The sequence below is a fragment of the Protomyctophum bolini genome (assembly GCF_963924005.1).
Source record: "Protomyctophum bolini genome assembly, chromosome: 18".
Lineage (NCBI taxonomy): Eukaryota > Metazoa > Chordata > Actinopteri > Myctophiformes > Myctophidae > Protomyctophum > Protomyctophum bolini.
In genome coordinates, this window is record NC_137879.1 from 27,435,258 (window position 1) to 27,457,689 (window position 22,432).

At 42.2% G+C, this 22,432-nt stretch overlaps 1 protein-coding gene across 1 annotated transcript in view; it reads left to right on the top strand.

Moving 5' to 3' along the window:
* The window catches only part of reep3b (receptor accessory protein 3b), a 36,089-nt gene extending 14,532 nt beyond the window's left edge, over positions 1-21,557 (top strand). Inside the window, exons 3-8 of the mRNA XM_080788842.1 lie at positions 3,590-3,666; positions 4,079-4,199; positions 5,330-5,443; positions 9,691-9,859; positions 17,931-18,067; positions 19,320-21,557. Of these exons, the coding sequence (XP_080644968.1) occupies positions 3,590-3,666; positions 4,079-4,199; positions 5,330-5,443; positions 9,691-9,859; positions 17,931-18,067; positions 19,320-19,391 (690 nt within the window). The 3' untranslated portion in view covers positions 19,392-21,557. The remainder of the gene's footprint in view (positions 1-3,589; positions 3,667-4,078; positions 4,200-5,329; positions 5,444-9,690; positions 9,860-17,930; positions 18,068-19,319) is intronic.
* The last annotated feature ends 875 nt before the right edge of the window (positions 21,558-22,432 follow it).

Here is a 22,432-nt window from a genome sequence, read left to right on the forward strand (position 1 = left end):
TCCCCTGTCTTCAAAAATGCTTATGTACGTAAATAAGTGTATGCAATGACAGTGTGTACTTTAGCAGAACTCAGCATACATTTGTAAACCTCATTCACTGTGACTACGGTATGGAAATGGTATGGGGTAGGTATTTGACATTGGATTATTTGGATATATGGATTTTTACTGTGTCTAAGACTGGCATGGTCCGCTTTCTTAACCATTGCTGTTCTCGAGTCCCGTTCCGATAACATGGAATCTGTGGCTTGGTCAGCCTCTTTTTCTATTGTTCTCTCTATTCAACTGGCTTTCTTGGAGACATACAGAGGGTGTGTGAGCCACTATAATGAAACAGCAGGGACGCCAGTGAAGTTCATCTGAGTGTGTAGTACCCAGCGATACCAGCAGGCATGGTGAAACTGAAATCGCTGATGTCAGGTGTTTTCCTCTCTTTTTCTAAATGGAAAGCAGTTATTCACAGACGGCTCGGCCAGTAAATGTCTGGGATCGCCTCGGGGAAGGCAAAATGGCCGCCATATATTTCACTGAGGTCACATGTTAATGTGCCCCCTTACTGATGAAATGATATGAGCGGAGGGGATGTGGAGGAGGGGGCAGAGGGAAAAAGATGGATGGATGTGGGGGGGGGGGGGGGGGGGGGGGGTTGAAGAGGGAGACAAAGAGTAGAGGAGGGGAGGCAGACGGAGGAACTAAGTAGTGTTTTATGGTTAACTACACTATACAAACTAACTAAACCACTAAATGTTGGAAACAATTTGGAAAATTCCAGATCTACAAGCTCACGATGCGTTGCAGTGCAACCGGTAGTGACATTCCCCTGTCTATATAATGACATGGCCACAATGGAATGGAGTGGAATGGAATGGGGACACCAGGGTTAAGCGTGGTTAAACGAGGACAGGACTGGAGTGACACGTCGATATGTTGTCCTGATTGTCACTCTCCTCTGCTCTCTCCTCTCCATTTCACTCGCTCTTTGTCATTGATCATTCTTCTGAACATTATAGCTTGTTGTCAGACTTGCGCGTATGCATGTGCGAGCGATTGTGCGTGCGTATGTGCATTGTGTGAGGGTTCACAGTAAGGTCAGGAATTAAGCAGTCCACCAGTAGTAATGCTGACGGAGCTCTAGGAGGAACTAATTCCACCAAACCACAGGGAGAAACACCACTGTGTGTGTGTGTGTGTGTGTGTGTGTGTGTGTCTGAGATAATTTGAGCATGAATGTCACCCTACTAGTGTGTGTGTGTGTGCATGCACTCACCCCTCCCCCCCCCCCCCACACACACACACACACACACACACACACACACACACACACACTCTGGCAGTGACATTTCATTAGCTAGTGTTGGTGTGTGACTGTGTTCAGTGGTGCAGGAGAGTTAGGACTAATACCTCAGTCTTGTCATGTGACTCCCTGTCTGTCCGTCTGTCTGTCAGTCAGTCACTGGCTCTGATATGGAAATTGTGCAAAAAAAAAGAGCCTGTAGAGAGAGAAAGGGAGAAGGCCGTCAGGCATACAGAGATGGATGAATGGATGGATGGAGTGAGAAAGAGAGCAGGGGAAAACAGAGAAATGGGTTATGAGGGAGAGAGAAAGACAGAGAGGGAGGCATGGGAAAGAGTCCGGAGGGAGATGGGAAGAGATGAAAAAGGGGGGGGGGGGCGAAATAAAAGGCCACAGACCTCAAATGCCCTCTACTGTTATGAGAGAGAGAGAGAGAGAGAGAGAGAGAGAGAGAACCAACTTGGACCGGTCACTCCATCAGTTTCACAGATTGCTGTACTACACACTTCTCATGCCTGAATCCTCATTTATACTTGGATTACGTGTCACGTGGCACACCGAAAACAGCAGATCTACAAGCTCACAACACATCACGCTGTGAGCTTTTAGATCCGCTATTTACGGTGTTGTGTAGCTGTTGTAGTTCGGTGTACAGTAGCTTGTAGTTGACCTATTTATTTGGTATACAAACACGGCGCACAATATAAATCGGGCATCAGAATTCCCATACAAGTCAGAGAAATCAATGGACAATGATTTCAGATAATTGTACAGGTCCTTCTTGATTGTTGTGTATTCGATGGTACACATTCCGGAAATGTATTTAAAACATTGTATTAAATATATTTTGATGATATATTAATGAGTTGGTGTAGAGAGGAACATTCTTTCCATGTACAACGATATATGGACTCTGAAATGAAGAATTTGTACATTGAGAATGAGAACAAAATTATATATTCATAGTTGTGAGATTGAAAAATATGGTTATTATAGTCACTCATAAATGTTTTATATTGTAATTATTGTGAAATGAGTTATACTTATAATCAAGGTCCCTGGGCGACGTGGGTGTCCCTGCACCCTGCTTTGAAAACCACTGTATGTTATGTTATGTAATTCTATTACATGAAATATATTGGGGATAGGGTTGTGCAATTAATGGGAAATCACGATTTTATCAGAATCATGTACTTGTGAAACACCTTATTTGATCATCTGTTGCCCCTTGCCCTAGCCTAGGCCTAGTCTCCTCGTCTTTACGCATATCTTCATAATAATAATCAGAACACTGTACAGAGAAACACACTACATCACAGACATTATATACATGATATGGTGCCAATTGGTTAATGAAAGCATCAGTTTCCATCATTACTAATTGTGATTCCAACACCTTCCGACTCCACCTTAGCTCGTAGCACTTGGCCTATGACAACCATGCAGACCATTTCCAAATGGTCATTTTTATTCTCATGTGTTTTGTTACTTAGACTCATTATTTCCTTGACCACAATGTAAACATTTTGATTAGCAGTTAATTTAGACATGATGCTAGGTTAAGTATTGACCTGGTATCCCATAGTTTCAATGTACAGATTTATTATTATTTTGATAGTATATTGTTTACTGATGCTAGGTATTTGGTTCCTAGTCTACTACACTGTCTCTCTCTGCATTTGATGTGTGTGCTGTTTACCTTGCTTACTGTAAGTCGCTCTGGTCAAGTGTCTTGAGTGCCTACATTTTGATTAAGGATTATATTATTATTTTAGCAATCACCATTTGTTTTTATAAATACATAGAAAGATATATATATATATACACATATAAACATACTTACTGTATTTATTATGTGTGTGTGTGTAATGTATATTATCTTCTGTGTATCTCTAATGATCATGGACATGGTAGTGTATAACTGTATATCTCTGCCGTCCGACTCCTAAAGGTTCATTTTTCAGGAAATTAATAAAACCGTATATTTTTTAAACGATGCAATACTGCCTCATCAAAGTTGGTGTTGTGACATTAGATATTGTCAATTACTTGCATCAGAAGGAGAGAGGTGGTGGAGTTAGCTGTTTTAGCAGACAGTTTGAGGGTCCAATGGAGTTAAGAGGTTTTGTCCAATGCGTTTTTTACTACTTTCCATTGGTTCAATATTTTCTAAATAACAAAACACCAAAAAACCTCAATTTTAGTTATGAGGTTTCCTCCGGACAGCAAATGAAAGATTGATTGCAATAGTCTCTCTCTCTCTCTCTCTCTCTCTCTCTCTCTCTCTCTGTGTAGGTACGGTGGATGATGTATTGGATTGTGTTTGCCCTTTACACTGTGGTGGAGACCGTGACCGACCTGACACTGGCATGGTGAGACACACGTGCGCGCACACTCAATAAACACCACCACTCACAGTCACAACACAGCCATACGTTGTCATACGGCGAATAGTGAAAATAGATTATCAGCGTGTCACAAGGTCTATTTGTGCAATTCTGGCACACATACTGCATAATGACAGGCCTAAAATTGGGACACCAGGGTTAAAGTGGTTAAAGGCATACCAGTGCGATAAATCTTGGAAGTTATAAAACAACAAATTGCTGACTGCATTTAAATATTATGGAAATGCCAAATGGTTGTACCCTGGAGGATTTTACGGAGAATTCAATATAATGTGTTTGTATTTCTCCAGGTTTCCTCTGTATTATGAGCTGAAGGTGTTTGTATTTCTCCAGGTTTCCTCTGTATTATGAGCTGAAGGTGTTTGTATTTCTCCAGGTTTCCTCTGTATTATGAGCTGAAGGTGGCCTTCGTCATTTGGCTTCTCTCGCCGTACACCAGAGGAGCCAGTCTCATCTACAGGAAGTGTCTCCATCCACTGCTGTCTTCCAGAGAGAGGGTAAGATCCACCCCCCTTCCCCCCTCCCCACATCGTAGCTGTCGGCAGAAACCTTTAATCTCCATATCTCAATATTTTAGCAGATCTACAAGCTTTAAGTTGGGAACCCGAGCAACCGGAGGAACCGTTTCCGGGACTGGTTTATCACACTGTCAGAGCCAGTATCACGTCTGCTATACAATTACAATACCAGTGGTTCAGATACAAACCATTTGTACACTCAGAGTTACAGATCTGTAAGGGGGAACCGTTAAAGGGAACACACAATCCGTGCCGGGATTCCTTCAAAATAGGAGCTCTGGGGTGCCGGAAAGACATGGCTGCTTTTACTCTGAAACCCATGACCTGGACACAATCCGGAAAAAAAGTTTGCTTTACATTGCTAGCTTACAATGCTATCGTTTTAATTTATACGATATATGATCCAAAAAGCGTTCATATTTTGAGGGAGAGACGGATGAGGAGCAGAAATGAAGTGCTAGTATATATACGTCAGATCAAAACCACGGAGAGCGCTCTGGATTAGGAGAGACGAGGCATTCTTTCCGCCACGCTAACAGCTAAGTCAACAGTAAGCCAACATGAGAGTGTAGCATATGGTAGCCGAGAGGCGAACTGAAAAATAAAAAAATAATATTTTTCTCTCGCCCCGTATCATTGAGGATGCACGTCCTACACACGTCCTATGAAGTCGTCTGTTGGGATCCCTAGGGCGTGTGGACACGTCCTATGGACGGAATGTGTTAAGAGGGAATCGTTAAGGAACTGCAATCGTTAATATCCTAAACTAAAGGAACCTATACAAGCTTGAGCTTTTGGATTGGCTATTTTTTTTTGCTATTTTGGAAAATTGAACGTAAAGGTGATTTTAGTGTGTCTGTGGGTTTTTATAAATGTTTAAACAAATTAAAATATTAACAAGCGCTTGTGACTAAATAATAACTACATTGTATCCATTTAGATCACAAGCAATTTGATCTACTCCTTAAGAAATAACGGTTTCTTTTTGTATTTTGGACATACAAGGTTTCCGCCCGACAGTGACGATATCACTTACACAAGCCCTTTAAATTTCCCCTGAGGATTGCGTAGTGTGTAAGTGTTGTTATTGACCGTGTGTGTCTGTGCAGGAGATAGATGACTACATCGTCCAGGCCAAGGAGAGGAGCTATGAGACCATGGTCAACTTTGGCAAACAGGGGCTGAGCATTGCTGCTACAGCTGCTGTGACCGCTGCTGTCAAGGCAAGTGTCTGTCTGTCTGTCTGTGCACGCGCGATGATGGGTTTGTGTGTATGACTCTTTTCCCAGGGTGCCCTTGCTGTCCCTGGACTACCCCTTGCTACAGGCTCTGTGTATATTGTTATTCTGTGTGTGTGTGTGTGTGTGTGTGTGTGTGTGTGTGTGTGTGTGTGTGTGTGTGTGTGTGTGTGTGTGTGTGTGTGTGTGTGTGTGTGTGTGTGTGTGTGTGTGTGTGTGTGTGTGTGTGTGTGTGTGTGTGTGTGTGTGTGTGTGTGTGTGTGTGTGTGTGTGTGTGTGTGTGTGTTTCATCAGCATTGCATGGATACCTGTGTGTGTGTGTGTGTGTGTGTGTATCAGCTAGTCCCATCTGATCCTCCTCTAAGGTTTCACAGCTCATGGGGATACCAGTAGGGAGTTCTGAGGACTCCTGACTGGAAGCATGTGTTCTCCTATCGACATTTTAACCTTAACAAGAACACAAAGAAACGCCATAAATGTAAACACATTTAGGCCTGACCTCAACATTTAAAAAATCATAAATCCTCCAGTTTTCTGAAATAAATGTATTTAAAAAAAATAGCAGACCTTGAGCTTGTAGATCTGCTATTTTTCAATAGCTAAATTATAACAATGTTTAAAACACCAAAAGGGGTTCCCGCCCAAAATGGGTTAAGTTGATGTTCTTGTCTGGAGTGCTGCACAATGAAGGCAACGGTGGCCGATCATTCATTACACCTTTCCTTTTGTGGTTGAATTTGAGCCCCTCGCAGGCTACGTGCAACATGTTGAAGTTCGCGTTGATCCCAAATTCCATGAGCACGCTAAAGCCTGTGGAAGACGGCCCCTCAGACAGTGTCTCTGCTTCTTCAACACAATACTTGGATTGATTAGTGGGTGACAAGTAGCCTGGCTCCAGCCCCTGAATCGTTAGCCACGCCCATTGAAAAAAGTATGTGTTCTGGCAATTCAGGTCTGGTGACTCTGGTGTCTATGGTGCTGTTGGCCTTGGTTGAAAATCGGAAAACGGGGCTACGGCCAATCGGTGCCGTTTCACCTCGCTAACGTCAAACAACAGCCCCAGACCAAACATAAACAAACATGGCTGAGGTAACTTGCTACCGCATCAATCTGGTTCTTAAATCTGCCCATGATAGTTTTTTTTTTTTTTTACAGAAATGACCGTTTTCGAGACATCATCATCCGACATGTTTTACAGTGTTTGGTTTCATGCTAGTAGCGTTTGTTTAGCAACCGGGTTAGCCACATTGACAGCGACATCATCTGTTTTTCTACTATTTTGAAAGGTTGGTGTGAACCAATCGCCAAAGACTGCCGCTTTGGCAACACCCATCCCAGAAACTACTGTCGTTCAGTCTGAATAATGAAGTGAAACAAAATGAAAATTCCGTGTCAGGTTGGTGTTGGTGTCGGGCAGTCGCAGCGGTAAAGTTGTTGCCCACCACCGTGGAGATTAGGGGCTTGATTCCTCCACGGTTCCCTCCGGCTCAGTCTTACTGTTTGGTCTTAGGGAGGGTGTAGACTCTAGTCTACACACTCACTAGCTACACCCTTCCTAAGACCAAACGGTAGGGGTTAGCAGTGACAGGAAATTTGCAATGACTAATTTGGAGAGAATTGTTTTGATATGATAAAAAAAAGAAAATCTGTAAATCTGTAAAAGAAAACGGCTGGAAAGAGAAAGTACATACCTCTGTAGGTATACTGTATTTGCAGTGGGTGTTGTCTCTGTGAACTGTGGAAGAAGAGCGAAACTTTATTAGACATTCTTGGCCGTGTTGAACTGCTCTCTACTTTAACGTGTGTGTGCGTGCGTGCGTGTGCGTGTGTCCAGCCTCTCCTCTATGTAGTGACGCCAACCAGGGACTTGTAAAATCCCTCCCATGTCTCTGTCTACATTCACCATGATGCTATTGATCAGACCTTCAAAGCTAGACATTCTCTCTTCACTTATGCTTGTCTCTGTCTGTCCATCTCTCAGGCCATCCTCATTTTCTTTCTCTCCTCGTTTTCAGCCTATTCTCACAGGTCGTTACACTATTTTAAATCCTTTTAAAACTTTTTTTTTTTTTTGTGGGGTACGTGAATTGATTAACCTTGCCTGGCAGAAACGAAACCCACTAAATCTTATATAAACCTGCTTGTCTGAAACTGCCAGACGGGCTCAACCCAACGAGCTCGGAGAGCATTTGCGAGGATTTCTCCTGAGACTTTATTCATGGTTTGGTTTCTAAATGTACCTTTTTTCGGTGGGGGAACGTGGTCTCAGAAGAAATCATGACTGCTCCTGCACCCGTCATACAATGTAACTCCCCTGTACATTCACAGTGAGTTTTGTGCACTACAATCTTTGCTGGCTGTATTTCTTTCTAGTATAAATTGTTTTTAAGGACAGACACAATTTCTCTACATGGTTGAGCACACGGAAAAGCCTGTGGTGCATGATTTTCCATTTGAATCTACATTTTGACAGTCTTGGTCATAAACGTCGTCTTCATTGCGAGACTTTTATTGGAAATACTTGCCTAGTGCCTAACCTGCCTCTATAGTGGCTGTGTCTCTCTGATTCTACCTGTACTGACAGCCTGTCTTCTGTAGGGGCTCTGTGCTTCAGCAGACAGCCATGGGAGGTAAAATATAGAGTTAATTATAATGGAAGCATGGACACTACTTAAAAATATCATTTCATACAAGGGCTGGGCAATATATCGTATTGATATTGTGATATGAGACTAGATATACACACATATTGGCATATTTTGTCCATATCGCCCAGCCCTATTTCATAACATTTATTCACACAAGCTGCAACTTGCAAGGTAGTAGATTGAATACGCTATTAGCACGTTGCAAACGGTACAGCAAGTACAATTATACAAGTAATGCTAAAAGGATAACACAAAAAAGCCCTGTGGTCTTGTGTGTAAAATTCATAATCACTTCCGTTTACCTTTGTCATCGTCAAAAAATAAAGGAAAAACAGTTCCCTCTTTTCCTTTGAATTTGAGGGAGTCAACAGTCTGTCTCGAGACTACCTTTCATTTCATCCTGCCAGTTAAATTAAATCAAACTTCTGCTGTACATACAACACGTACAGAATATATACAATAGAATGTACATGGCTTCTGTTAATGCCTCTCATTGTCTTCTTAGTTTTACCTTCATTTGGGGTTTTTCTTTCAATCTTTAATTCATCCCTATAAGCCTCTTCCACCTGTTCTCACTCTGCTGTCTTCCATGTGTCTGTTATGTCCAATATGTGTTTATTGATGCATTAATACTCATCAGTAACCATTATAAATATATATATTATCGGTCCGGGCACCTAGGCTACGACGCTACATGTCGCGGGTTCGAGTCCCGATCCCGACGACATTTGATGAATATTATATTATATAAATGTTTATAATATATGATTAAAAATATGTATTTGTTCTAAAAAAGTAATCAATAGAATAATTGACAGTTGCAGATCTGCTTATACAGTGTGGTGTACTAGTGCTACTCCTATACAAACAGTATACACGAGTCAACACGACCAAGTGTACTACTCTTACACAGTGTGCTGTCTTTGACTGGCAGACTGACAATTAGAAATGCACTACGTGTGGCTTCCACAGCTGCAGGCATGGCACATGAAATATTAATGACAACGGCAAACACTAATGAAATAATTCTCAGATAGGCAACAACAATCAGGAACGGGGATTACGCAACACAAAGCCCCTCAGGCTTATTTCCATGGCATGACTCTCTTTCTCATTGACTGTCTCCCGGCGAGGCACCGGAGTCATTTGAAGTTGTTTTGTTTGTGTCAACACGGAACATCAACACAGCCATTCATCTGCATGAGGTTTGAAAATGTGTCTTGTATCATGTGGAAAAATGCAGTTTGCCTTGCTACAATCAAGATGTGGTATTTGACTGACTGACTGACTGTCTGTCTGTGTGTGTGTGTGTGTGTGTGTGTGTGTGTGTGTGTGTCTCTTTTCTGTTTGTCTGCATGCTTCGTCTGTTCATGTGTGTGCATGTCTTCTTCCTCATTCTTTTGCCTCTGTCTTACTCGTTCTCTCTCTCTCTCTCTCTCTGTCTGTCTGTCTATGCTCTCCCCCTCTCTCTCTCTCTCTCTCTCTCTCTCTCTCTCTCTCTCTCTCTCTCTGTCTGTCTATGCTCTCCCCCCCCCCCTCTCTCTCTGTGTGTGTGTGTGTGTATCTGTCCATGGGTCCCTGCAGGGCCAAGGTGCCATCACAGAGAAGCTGCGTAGCTTCAGCATGCATGACTTGACCCAGATCAGCCAGCAGGATGACGGCCCACCGGGCCACCAGCTGTACCAGTACAGCTCCCATGCATCCAACCCCGCAGCCAGGAGATCCCACAGCTCTGACGCAGCAGACGGACCAGGTACACACACACACACACACACACACACACACACACACACACACACACACACACACACACACACGCACACACACGCATGGAGATAGGGGCATTTGGATTATTTTAGACGCCATGCTTGTCTACTATGGAAGCAGTGAAAATATGCTGTCAATGCGCCACAGTTAAAGGTTTGCAGGTCTTTAAGTTTAGCATGTACAGACATGGAGAACACGATATGCATATATTGTGGTAATATTTGAATATTGTGAGTCACCGAGCTCAACTTCAAGTAGAAAGAGAACGCTGGATTATTATTGGCCTGAGGGTGTGCATTATTTTCTGATAGCTGGACGTCTGCATCAGCGTTCCAAACTAATTTGAATAATAAACCTTGTACTGTATTAATGCTTGTTGTGCCCATGACATTTTGTATTGTTTTGAGCTTCCTACATGGGGTACCTGGGGGGGCCTCCATGTCTCCCCATAGGATCCCACTCTAACAGCCCTCCAGGCCATTAAGGGGTCGTTGCACTAATCCTATCCGAGGGACAGGCCTTTATTTTCTCAGTCCCTCTGTTTTTATGGAAGCGTTTTCCCCAGAGAAAGGAGAGGGCAACAGCCCAGGACCTCATGGGCTCTGTTTCTCCCCATAGAATCCAAGGGAACCCCCCAGGTACTACATTGTACCCCCAGGTGCGGGGGCAGCTGCGTTAGTTGGCTCAAAACAAGAGTGGGTAGCAACAACAGAATACGCATTATTAGCAAAGACATGTTTCATGTGTGAAACCCATAAATGCATGTTCAGTAGAGCACACACACACACACACACACACACACACACACACACACACACACACACACACACACACACACACACTCTTACGCACATCGTACGTATAGTTGATATTAAGAAAAGTGCTAGGCGCAAGGCATTGTAGAGCCTCTATTTTGTCTGTTCCAAGCTGCACCGAGGGGATCTCAGGTCGGTCACGTCTGGCTGAGCACACGGCATACAAAACACTGACACGTGCACGCTCACGCGCACGCCCACACAAACGCCAACGCCTGGCTGAGCAAGCACATGACCTCCACAACACAACACAACACAACACAGGCCAGGCGGGCGAGTAGACGGCAAGAGGGTCATGTGACTGTTCACTCCCTGAGCAATTACTCCCAGAGAGAGAGAGAGAGAGAGAGCTAACCCTTCCTACGTGTTGTGTAACTATTTATTCAGCAAATGCACCATTGCTATGGTTTTGAAAGCTATTATTTTTCCTAAGTTGCAATGTAACACGGCTCCGTTTATTCCCTTTTAATGCATTTTTTTGCACATACATTCCATTTGCTTTGGCAATGTAAATGTATTTTTTCTCATGACAGTAAAGCTCATTTGAATTGAATTGAGAGAGAGAGGGAAGAGAATAAGAGGAGAAAATTGGCTGGGCAATTTACCAAAAATATACAGAAATTAATTGAACTAGTCCTTACCCGTTCAAATATATGAACACCAAATGATGTACAGTGTGGGTACAGCGATGTAATATATCCTATTAATGTTGTATGTATTTTGAGGTGTAATCAGTCTGGTGTCAGAGGCCCTTGCCCGTGGGGTGCATACGTTAGGTTAGACATAACAGTCCTACAGTCATTAGTCTGACAACACCGTCGCTCCCAACATGCACTGCAGGTTAAAAGTAACCTGTGCTGCGTGTTTAAAATCACCCGTGGCTCCTGACATGTGTTGCGGGTTAAAACGAATCTATGCGACAGGTTTAAAATCACCCGTAGCTCCCGACATGTGCTGCGGGTTCAAACTAACCCGTGGCGGGTTAAATATCACCACGTGCGGTTAGGGCTAGGTTAGGGTTTTGGGTAGGGTCTCGGACTCATGACTGTAGGACTGTTCATATGTACAGTATAATGGACCCGCAAGAAATACAGGAAAGGTGCAATTCTGGGGAAATTGCCAAGTGTGGTTGGCTTTTTTGTGAGATTTGCACAAAAGCTGTAGGTGGAAGAGCAAAAAGTGTGTTTTGAAGAAAAGTGTTTTGAAGAAAATGGCGGAATGTCTATCCTGACGCAAATGGGCGTGGCCTTTATGGGGATATGCGTCATGTCCTATGGTGCAGTTAGAAGGTGAAATGTAAAGTGGGCTGTTATAGGCTGACTGATTTTTATTATTATTATGAAGCTCCCCTCCATGTGTTGTAACTGTAGCTCTGGCAGTTTCTGAGAGAAAAAGACTTGATGTGAGTTATCGCATTGTCCCATGTAAATTATTAATAATTTGTAAAATTTTAAAAAGGGCTTTGTTAAGACCTCCGTAATATTATGGTCAATGCCTGTGTGAAAAGTCTGAGTGATTGGTGCAGCCAGTGAGGAGCTTGAAATGTACTGTAATTCTCCAATCTGAGAGAAACGAGTACTAATGGACTGCATGTACGCACACATGTGCAGATTTGCATGCACACACACACACACACGACACACACACGTCACACACACACACACCCACACACCCCACATTCAAGACGACAATTTACATCACACTTGTATTGCATTGACATTGACGACACTCCTTTACTCGCCTCTCTCGGTTTCATCCCACGTTCCTCTTCCTCTCTCCTGTGCTGTTTTTCTTGCTCTCTCGCTCTCTCTTGCTCGCTCTTCAGTAGATGAGTTGAAAGCCTGGCTGGCATTTCAATGACTGCTCTCTGCAGCTGTGTGTGTGTGTGTGTGTGTGTGTGTGTGTGTGTGTGTTGACTTCCCCGCAGACAGAGGGGAGATGAGATGAGGTTGAGTGAGGATGCTGGTGGAATGTCAAACACACACACGCGGCCAAGGAGAGTGTGAGGAAGATGGGTAGCATAGAGAGAGGAAGCGAGGAAAGGAGCACAGACATGGAGCAGGAAGGATGAAGAATGGGGTTATTGGATAGAGGTAGAGTGGAAACAGGAAGATGGGACGATAATCGTTATTCTCCTTTATCACGATAAACGATCACAATAATCGCAGTAATCGTCCTTCATCGTACCCTGGACCTGAGTTGGCTCTCTCTCTACTTTGGACAGCTTTTTCCCTCACTAAATCTCGTCGCCCCAAAATAGCTGATCGACAAGCTCATGACGTGTCGCACAACAACAAATAATTATAGCTATTTCTGCACTATTTTTGCCTTTCAAAAGAATTTCACCCACCTCTGTGATGTGACAAATACAACTGATTTCTGATTGTACGCCAACATTTTAAATAGTGCTTATTCATATTGTTTTTGCAGTGATTCATTGAGATAAAAAAAAAAGATGATTTGATTAATCTAAAAGGAATCCATAAAATAATCACAAAGACAATAATCGATAGTTTAATACGAAAAGGACAGGGAGGTATATGAAGGTGGATAACATCAGCATGCTGAGAGCAGGAAGCCAGCATTAGGCATTCAGCTCAGTTCTCCTGCACACAGACCGAGAGGAGACCGAGGCAGAATAAATGAATTGCAGTGGAGGGCAGAGACGCTTTCATTCTCCAACACTCTTAGCCTTCTAGCTCATGGTTCTCACAGCTATCATTACTCTTTAACACACGCGCACACACACACACACACGCACACGCACGCGCGCACACGCACCACAAGAATATGCTATTAAAACCAACAGTGTTTAAACCTTTTGTGTTGTGGTAAAAATTCCATGTTTTCTTTTTTATAATTTTTATCCCACGATTTTGTAACTCATTTTTCACCCCTGTGTGAATTATCTAATGTGATCCTGGGCTCTACATGCCCTCCGCCAACCTAGTCCCCTTTTATGGGGGACATGGGGAGAGCAACGGACTTGAACTCATGCTTCCTTCATGCCTGAGTGTCTCTCCACACAGAAAGGCCCTTTCGCCAACCCAAATTCCATGTTTTGTTAAAAAAAAAAAGAATATATGTATATGATATTGTTTCACATTGACAAAAAGATGATGGTTTTTCCATAATTACCGTATTCATTATTTATTCTACTTCAAAAATCCCAATGATGACATGCTTATAATACCACCATGGCCAACATTTGTCCTGGTGCTAATAAGTAAACAAACACAAGGGTCAAGGTGATGACCTCGTTTGACCCCCCACCTCCCCTAACATGTGCGAAAGCATCAGTGACAGATGCCAGCATGTGCTTCCAGTATCAGACCCGCCCCAAACACTGACACCGCAAGCAAGCATCTCTTCTGCTTGACCTGAAAGGATTCCCTTGTTCATAAATGAATAAGATAGGCTTCTCGAAATTTCAGACTTATCCCGTTTTTTAGGGGTAATGTTGACACACACACACACACACACACACACACACTGTGTGTGTGTGTGTGTGTGTGTGTGTGTGTGTGTGTGTGTGTGTGTGTGTGTGTGTGTGTGTGTGTGTGTGTCTGTCCTTGTATTTGTGTGTGTTATTTAATAAAGCTGTCTACTCCAAATATGGCAGGAAATTGGAGAATTTGACCACAGAATAGGCTGGTAATGGATGGAATGACTGGAATCCAGTCTCTTCATAGGCCTGCCAGGAAAATCAGCTCTTTGTTTTTTTCTTTTTAGAAAAGCTACACTAAGGCATAATTCAAACAACATTATTCCCATGTGAACACGATTTCCATTTATATTTAAGACATTTAGTTGAATAGCTTATCCAGTGCAGCTTTGTGAAGGGGGGGGGGGGTATGAATGGCACTTTGATCAGGACATGTGGTTGTAGGACAAACTCGCTGTTTCCTAAACAGTGGCGGACCAATTTTTAGTAATTATCCCTTATATTTTGTTTCCTACATTTAAAAATGTATTTATGTATGGAAAGAAATCACAACTCAACCGTCTGGGCACCTAGGCTGCCAAACCAGCCGGACGGCGTGCCGCGGGCTCGACTCCCGAGCCCGACGGACTTTGCCGCGTGTCACTCCCCATCTCTCTCCCCCTTTACTGTCTAATTATTGTACCAATAAAGGCAAACGCACACAAAAACAACATTAAAAAATATATATAATTAAAATCCAATTTCCATAAAATAAAGAAAACAAACATTTAAGAAGTGGTAACAATAGCAGCTTTCCAAGCTTCCAATGTGGCACGAAGCGATGCGTTGTGAACTTGTATATTTGTAGTTTGGGTCTCGGGCAAATTTCTCTTTTGGGTCTCGAGCTAAAAGATTTGTGAATCACTGCAAATAGCTGTCCTTGGGGTCCAGCGTTATGACATTCATGTTACAGGGTTATCAGGGTAATAGCTGTCCTTGGGGTCCAGTGTTATGACATTCATGTTACAACTTTTTACCAAAATCAAAAGCAATCATGACTAACTTTGCATCAGACACAATCTGGAAATGGCTACTGTAATTATTTTTAATAGCACATATATTATGAAAATCCCTTCATATTCAAGTGCATATTTGCAAGACAGACTTTACATTTCTTGGTAGCCTTTTTTGTATCTTATTTCTGCTACTGTACTGAACTACTTTACTCCTGTGTTTTATTGTTATTTTACTTTTGAAGCATAGATGTATCTCTCTGGTACCAGTATCTTTCCTTTGTTTCTTGCTATGGTGCTGCTGTGACAACTGAATTCCGCTCAGGGATCAATGAAGTTCTATCTGTCTCTGTCTAATATAGCGTATGTTATTTATTATATACCTACCTACTGTAGATGTAAGCAGTCAAAAGTCTCTCCGAATCTCACAAAAAGCCAAGCCTGTAATCTTTGATGCCATCAGAAGAGTGTGGAGCTGCTCCGTCAACTGGCACATTGATTAATCCTGCTCCTGCAGATAAACTCGGTCACAGTTAATTTCTGTCATGCCCTTTGATAGGAGTAAAATAGCATGATAAAATAGTAGTACCTTACTCTAATTTGTCAAGATCCTCGTGTTTCTGCAAACGCAATACTCGCACTCCCATTCCATTTCCTCTCTAGTTAACGACACATCTGACATAGTGTGTGCTCCATACCGGCAAGCAAACTACAAATGTTAAAAGGTCCTTTATTATTTATTTATTTTATTTTCGCTCAAGATTGTGCTGAGGCCAAGCACTTAACAGCCTAACATGTCAAAGACGAGGGAAGGGGTGGGGGGGGGTTGGTTAGCCTGGTTTCCTTTGTAGAGCTAAGCAGGGCTAGTGCGGTTTCCACTGGAAAGCCAAACAAGGCCAGTGTGGTTTCCAGTGTAGAGCTGTAGTGTGGGTTTCAAGAACGGGTACAGACTGGGCATGTGGACCATATAGCCCGTATCATACTTTGTTGCACAATGTTGTACATTGAAAATAGCTGGAAATGCGTCGTGGATGCAACGCGTTGAGACCTTGTAGGTTTGGCGGACCATCAACTTGGCGTATTGCTCTTACACCGGCACGACCCGGAAATAGCCAATGTACAAGTGTCAGGTTGCGATGGATTGTGACTGACTGTGAGCTTCTAGACTGGCTATTTGGCACGACACTGACACACAACAGAGTATAACTCCGTTTTCCAGGCTTCCTCCATATTTCCTCCATATAGCAGGACTAGCTGCCTTGTATTCACTACACAGTCTGTCCATTCATATTTAATTGTTTACCTCAAAGCAGCACCATACATCTGATGTTGTGCTGGTTATTATATATGACCTCAAGGTGGCTGAAGCCCCGCTTATTAATTTATGTAGTATGACATGTCGCTCGCTGAAAAGCAGTTGTTGTCGGCGGGAATATAAACCAAGCTTTATTCCCACCATTTCTCTCTCTCTCTCTCTCTCTCTGTTATGGAAAGGTGGCTTGGTGTTGGGTGAAGTTCTGTTCAGGAAACAGAGGTTTTCTCTAATAGAATCCAGATGTGGTGTTGGCAGCAGCAGCCACGGGCGTAGAACTAGGACACGTAGAACAACCATTCCTGTCCAAATTCAAATTCTCACATTGCTTTGAATAAACGATGGGAGGAAACGGTGTGTTCTCAGCCAGGAGCTGATGAGAGAACATAACATGACAGTACCAAGATGTTATTACAGTGAATGGATACATAATGAATTCAGATTTATGTCAAAATTTGGATAACAGTGGGGTGTTTATTTATTTCGTTGCTTTAACCATCTTCTCTCAAACGGAAGGATTCTTTATTTTAGCTTAATTGATCCATCATTCCATCACACAGTTGTGTTGGGACGTGTTGTTGGCTTTAAAATATTTATTAGCATTATATTACGGTGTGAATTAGACTTTACAGTATGAGTGAAGTGAGACTTAACATTTACAATCTGTCTGCCAAGATCAGCTAGAATTCTGCATAATGTAAGTGTCATGGTGGAGGTAACCACAATGCTTGATTTAGATGGCGTTGCTGGCCGAAAATAGCCGATCTACAAGCTCACAAATTGTTGCATCGTGGCACGTTGTGAGCTTGTAGAAATGCTACATTTGGTGAGCGACACTATATCGTAGCACAAAGTATAAATCAGGCTTGAGAGAATGCCAGTCAATGAAATGTCATCTCTGCTTCTACCTTCAATCTCATGCACATCTACAGGCCATGCTCACATCTGTAACCATACTGCCAGCATTCAGTGCTGGCAGTATGGTTACAGATGTGAGCACTGGCAATCCATTTTGTGGCGTCCCCAAAGACAATGCTATTTGCACACCAGGATGTGCCTTTTCTAGCCATTCTAATTCTATGGCCCAGGAGAGACAAAGAACCATGTAGAATGAACACAAGTGTTTCTCGTGTCTCTCTACTGACCCCTGCTGGATTGAAGGATGCATCCAGAGTTGATGCTACACGGATAGAGGTGGTGCTTTTAAAAATAAATCATTATCATTCAACCACCATCTTGAGAGAGAGTCAGAAGATGACTTTAATCAACTTAGTCACACAGTGATTGGGGTTAATGCTAGTACACCATAATTCATTCGTGATTTTCTATTAAACCAAAATTATTCTTAATTATTGAATTTTCACCTGCTTTGGGTGGGTGACACATTGTTTTCTCAATTGGCCCAAAATGTAGGGATTATATTTTGGGGCAGATTCTTTCAGTATTTACATGTGTGTGTGTGTGTGTGTGTGTGTGTGTGTGTGTGTTTCCAGAGTACTACTATGAACAAGAGGAGAGGTCGGATGAGGAGGACGGTGAGCCTACTTTCTCTGAGGACGAGGCTGTCACTCAGAGAGGGCTGAGGAGGTCACAAAGCGTTAAGTTGACACGCTCACGGGTCCGCAAAGATGTAAGAACATGTTTAAAGGCTTTTGAACCAAGATGATGCATATCGTCAGTCTCTGTCTGGCAAATACCTTGCATGTCCAAAAACTAACTTTTCACTAAATGGAAAAAGATCATTTTCACTGGTTCAATTTTTATAACCATATAAACGGATACAATTAACCAATTTCACTTTCAAACACACACACACACACACACACACACACACACACACACACACACACAAACGAATCAGTCTAAAATAGCTGCAAGCTCACAGCTTGACAAAAGAAAAGAGAACAAACAAACATAAAAGGTAAGTAATCAATAAAAGGGTGTTTTTGTGAGAGCGGGTGTGATTTTTGTGTGTGAAAATGACAGCTGTATGAGGCTAGTTCTGCCAATAACACCCCCCACTCCCAATAAAGTCCTATTCATAGTCTAGATTTAGGTGAAGAGGTGGCCACCTATTTGGTGGTCACCTGTTCACCAGAACAGTGGTTTTGATGGCGCCGCTCATAGTCCATCACCGTGCTCATATCTCCAACACCTCAAATTCGTCCATTGTTTTCCCTCTGCTTTCTCTACTGCCTGTTTGGACCAAACAAATAATTACAAAGAAGAAAAACAACAAAAGATTGTGTTTGTTGTCATGATTTGTCACGACAAGAGTTGGCTTTGTCCGCGGCGTAAACGTCTTTAAATAAATACTTTTTGAAATGTCTATGAGGAAAATGAACGGAGAATCATTTCCTGGGCCCCTGGTAGGGGGCGGGACTGCGACGCTCTATAGCCAGCACAACATAACTTCTAGACCAATCACATTGCCTGGAGTGATTAAAAACAGAGAGAAGAGCTGGTTTGCTCTTCACCGCGGCTCAGTGACATCATGTTGTAGTTTTCGGTGATAGCGGTGGTCACCTCGTCACCGAAAACTAGACTATGAATAGGCCTTAATTCTACCATGATACCAGTTAAAACTAGACTATGAATAGGCCTTAATTCTACCATGATACCAGTTAAAACTAGACTATGAATAGGCCTTAATTCTACCATGATACCAGTTAAAACTAGACTATGAATAGGCCTTAATTCTACCATGATACCAGTTTAAACTAGACTATGAATAGGCCTTAATTCTACCATGATACCAGTTTAAACTAGACTATGAATAGGCCTTAATTCTACCATGATACCAGTTTAAACTAGACTATGAATAGGCCTTAATTCTACCATGATACCAGTTTAATCTCTTCTATATCTGTGTTTCTTGCTAGGCTCGTTATGGATCTCTGAAAATCAAAGGCAAGAAGAGGCCAGCACTGAGTTCTGTTAACTATGCAATGTGAACAGACTACTGGCGCCTGCCCTGCACGCACGCACACACACACACACACGCGCACACACACGCACACACACACGCACACGTCTGTCAAAATTGGCCAAGAAATTACATTTGAATATACCTCCTAAATAAAGCACCTATACAGTAGGTTCGAACCTTTCAAATATCTATTTTTGTGCATTATGTACATAAGAGAGCAGTGTGAGGCAGAGCTGCTTTTTACGTTTTGTTTTTTTATTTCACATTCGAATAATAATTTTCACAATCGAACGTAAGTTTATATTTACAGTTTTGATTGTATGTTTGAATTGGATTATTTGCCGACAGCCTTAATACAGACGCACACACGCGCACACACAGAGGACCTCATCTGGAACTTTTCTCCTGATGTTTTTAAACACTAATGGGTCTGACTTTTTACGCCTTTGTACGCCTTTTGTAATGATCTTTTTATCAACATATTTATTACCTGATTAACTCACTGTATGACATGTTGTGACATGTGCATACGTGAAGTTACAAAGAGTGTCATCATTCAAAAAACTAAACTAAAAAACTGCTGTATTCGAAGGCGTTTTCCTTTCTTTCTTTTTTTGGTCTTTTTCTCCGTTTTAGTTTTGGCTGTTGCATGTTTTTAATTGTTATAGGAATTAACGTCTTGAAGACGTCTTGAACGAACATCTGCCGTTCTGTTCACTTTATTCAATGTTTATTTTTTAAGGTTTTGCTTCTGCTGCCTATAGTTTTAGTAGTTGTTAGTGACTTCGTATTATTTGTTCTTCCATTGTTCCTGGTCATATCTGCGACAGTAGATTTGGGGTCAGTTCTTGTACAAATCATGATTAGTTCATAATTTCTCTACACTCTAATAGCCTGCCTGCTTGGACCAGGCAGTACCACTTGTCTGAAGGTCAAACCAGACCACAGGATATAAAGGTCTATATAGAAGAGCAGGGGGACCAAATACGACCACCCCAATTGTATTTGTGATTGAACTTGGTCGTCTAAGCTCGCTCTGCGGTGGCTGACCTTCAGAGTTCTGTACCAATAGGGACAGAATCGTAAAAATCACCACCGGCCCCACCGCAAGCATTTTGTAGAATTGTCCTCAAGTCTTAATGGGTTAAGTGGATACCATCAGTGACTGAATAAGTTTTTACAACTCTGTCATCTCCATTCAGGAATTAAGAAAAACAGACTGAATTTCCTGCATGTGTTCCTGAGGATCCTGGGCCATGTAGCCCTATACGGTGCTGCCACCTAGAGGCAACACCACCACATATGCTAAACCGGCTTAGAATGTAGACTCTCAAAGGACACAGGTGTTATGTTTAGGTTCCAACATACTCTTTGTCAGCGCTCTGCTTGTGTGGCATGGTCCACACATACACTACATGCAGGATATCTGGATCCAGGCAACCACCTCATGGGATGAGGGATTGGCCAGTTCATCCCAAGTCGATGAAACCAGACCTGATAATGGATGTTCCATTTGAGAGGGTTACGTCCATTTGGTAGGGAGCTGTTCTGGTGTTTACTTTATCAAAGAGACATGTCCAGACTGTGAGTAAATATCTGTGGAGGGCGTTCAAAATGAAGATGTCCTTTGAGATACTCCAATCTTAAGGCTTGACTAATTACACCGCTCTCGTGCCTCAATCATCAAACCACTTTTCTCTCCACTAGCCAGAGGCTAGGAAAGTGTAACTGACCCCAAACTCTGTCTGACACACACTTGAATGAATCATAACAAACGCCAGCTGACCAAAAGTGCCCATCGTTTCTTAAAGAGAACACCTTAACTCTTACATACCAATGAAGGGAATGGAAGAGGAGTGTGGAGGAGGAAGATTAGAGGAGTGTGAATGAGAGGATACATGTGATGTATGGGGATTTGATGCATCAGGGGATTTGTTTTTTTAATACCTTCGGGGCTTCAATGCTTTCTGCAGGCACATCACAAACAATTATTACCAATGGAAATTTCCTGTCTTATGGGGCATTTGCCTCCTCTTTAATCTATGCATCGTTGCGTGTCCTGATCACATCCCCAGCTGTAAATAACTAGGTATGTTTTATTTGTATCATTTGAGACCAGTATGATTGCATCTCTTTTGTCTTTGTTCTATCTTTGGATGAAAAAACTAAATGTGTTTTTTATGTATTGTAACCGACCTGTTTGCACATTATTGCCTCTCACATTTCTATTGTTGATGCTGTTGCGTCTCATCTCATTCTAGAATGTACTCTGCTGTGAGAGGATTCCAAAACACAACCAAGACTCGAGACGATAGGCTCTGATTTGAATGGTATACAGAGACATTTGAAACTTTGGGTTGTTCTTACATTTCGCCTGGTATTCATTTAAATGTTCCTGGATTGGTACAAGTAGGCCACAACATAACAGTAACTAGCTCTGTCTACGTGTACAGCAGAGTGTAGTCAATTGATTTAATCCCTTAATAATTGCATTGGAGAGGGTACTTTTGAATCCACAGGTTGTGCATTCGGCTAATAATGCAGGTAGAGATGGCAAACATGAGAGAATACATTACTGTATGAACCATGCTATCTTGAATGATAAGACTTAAATACCTGGTGATGTGGAATAACAAACCAACATGTCAAAATGTCTGTCCATTTTGTGGTTGTAACTGACTAATGATACCAAAGTTCTCTGGCTGTGATTGATTGTGGGGGGGGGGCGGGGATTTATATGATGCGGGTGTTGCTATGTTTGTAAATGCAACAAAAGTATGCCTGAATAAATTCTGGCCCAAAAATAACAAATTGTGTAATTGTGGCCTTTGATTGACTTGGACTTTATTTATTTTTATTTACATACTAGTTCTAGGCAACTACATCCTACCCACAGAAGAGTATTCTATAATATTTATTATTTCTCTTCTGTCCTCTGTTGACCTGTCATACCTCAGGGGTCCTTGAGAGCATTCTAGAGCGGTCACAAGCAACATTTGTTAATATAGTATTAATGAATTGCATTTTTATAGCGCTTTTCCAAGTGCTCAAAGCGCTTTACAATGG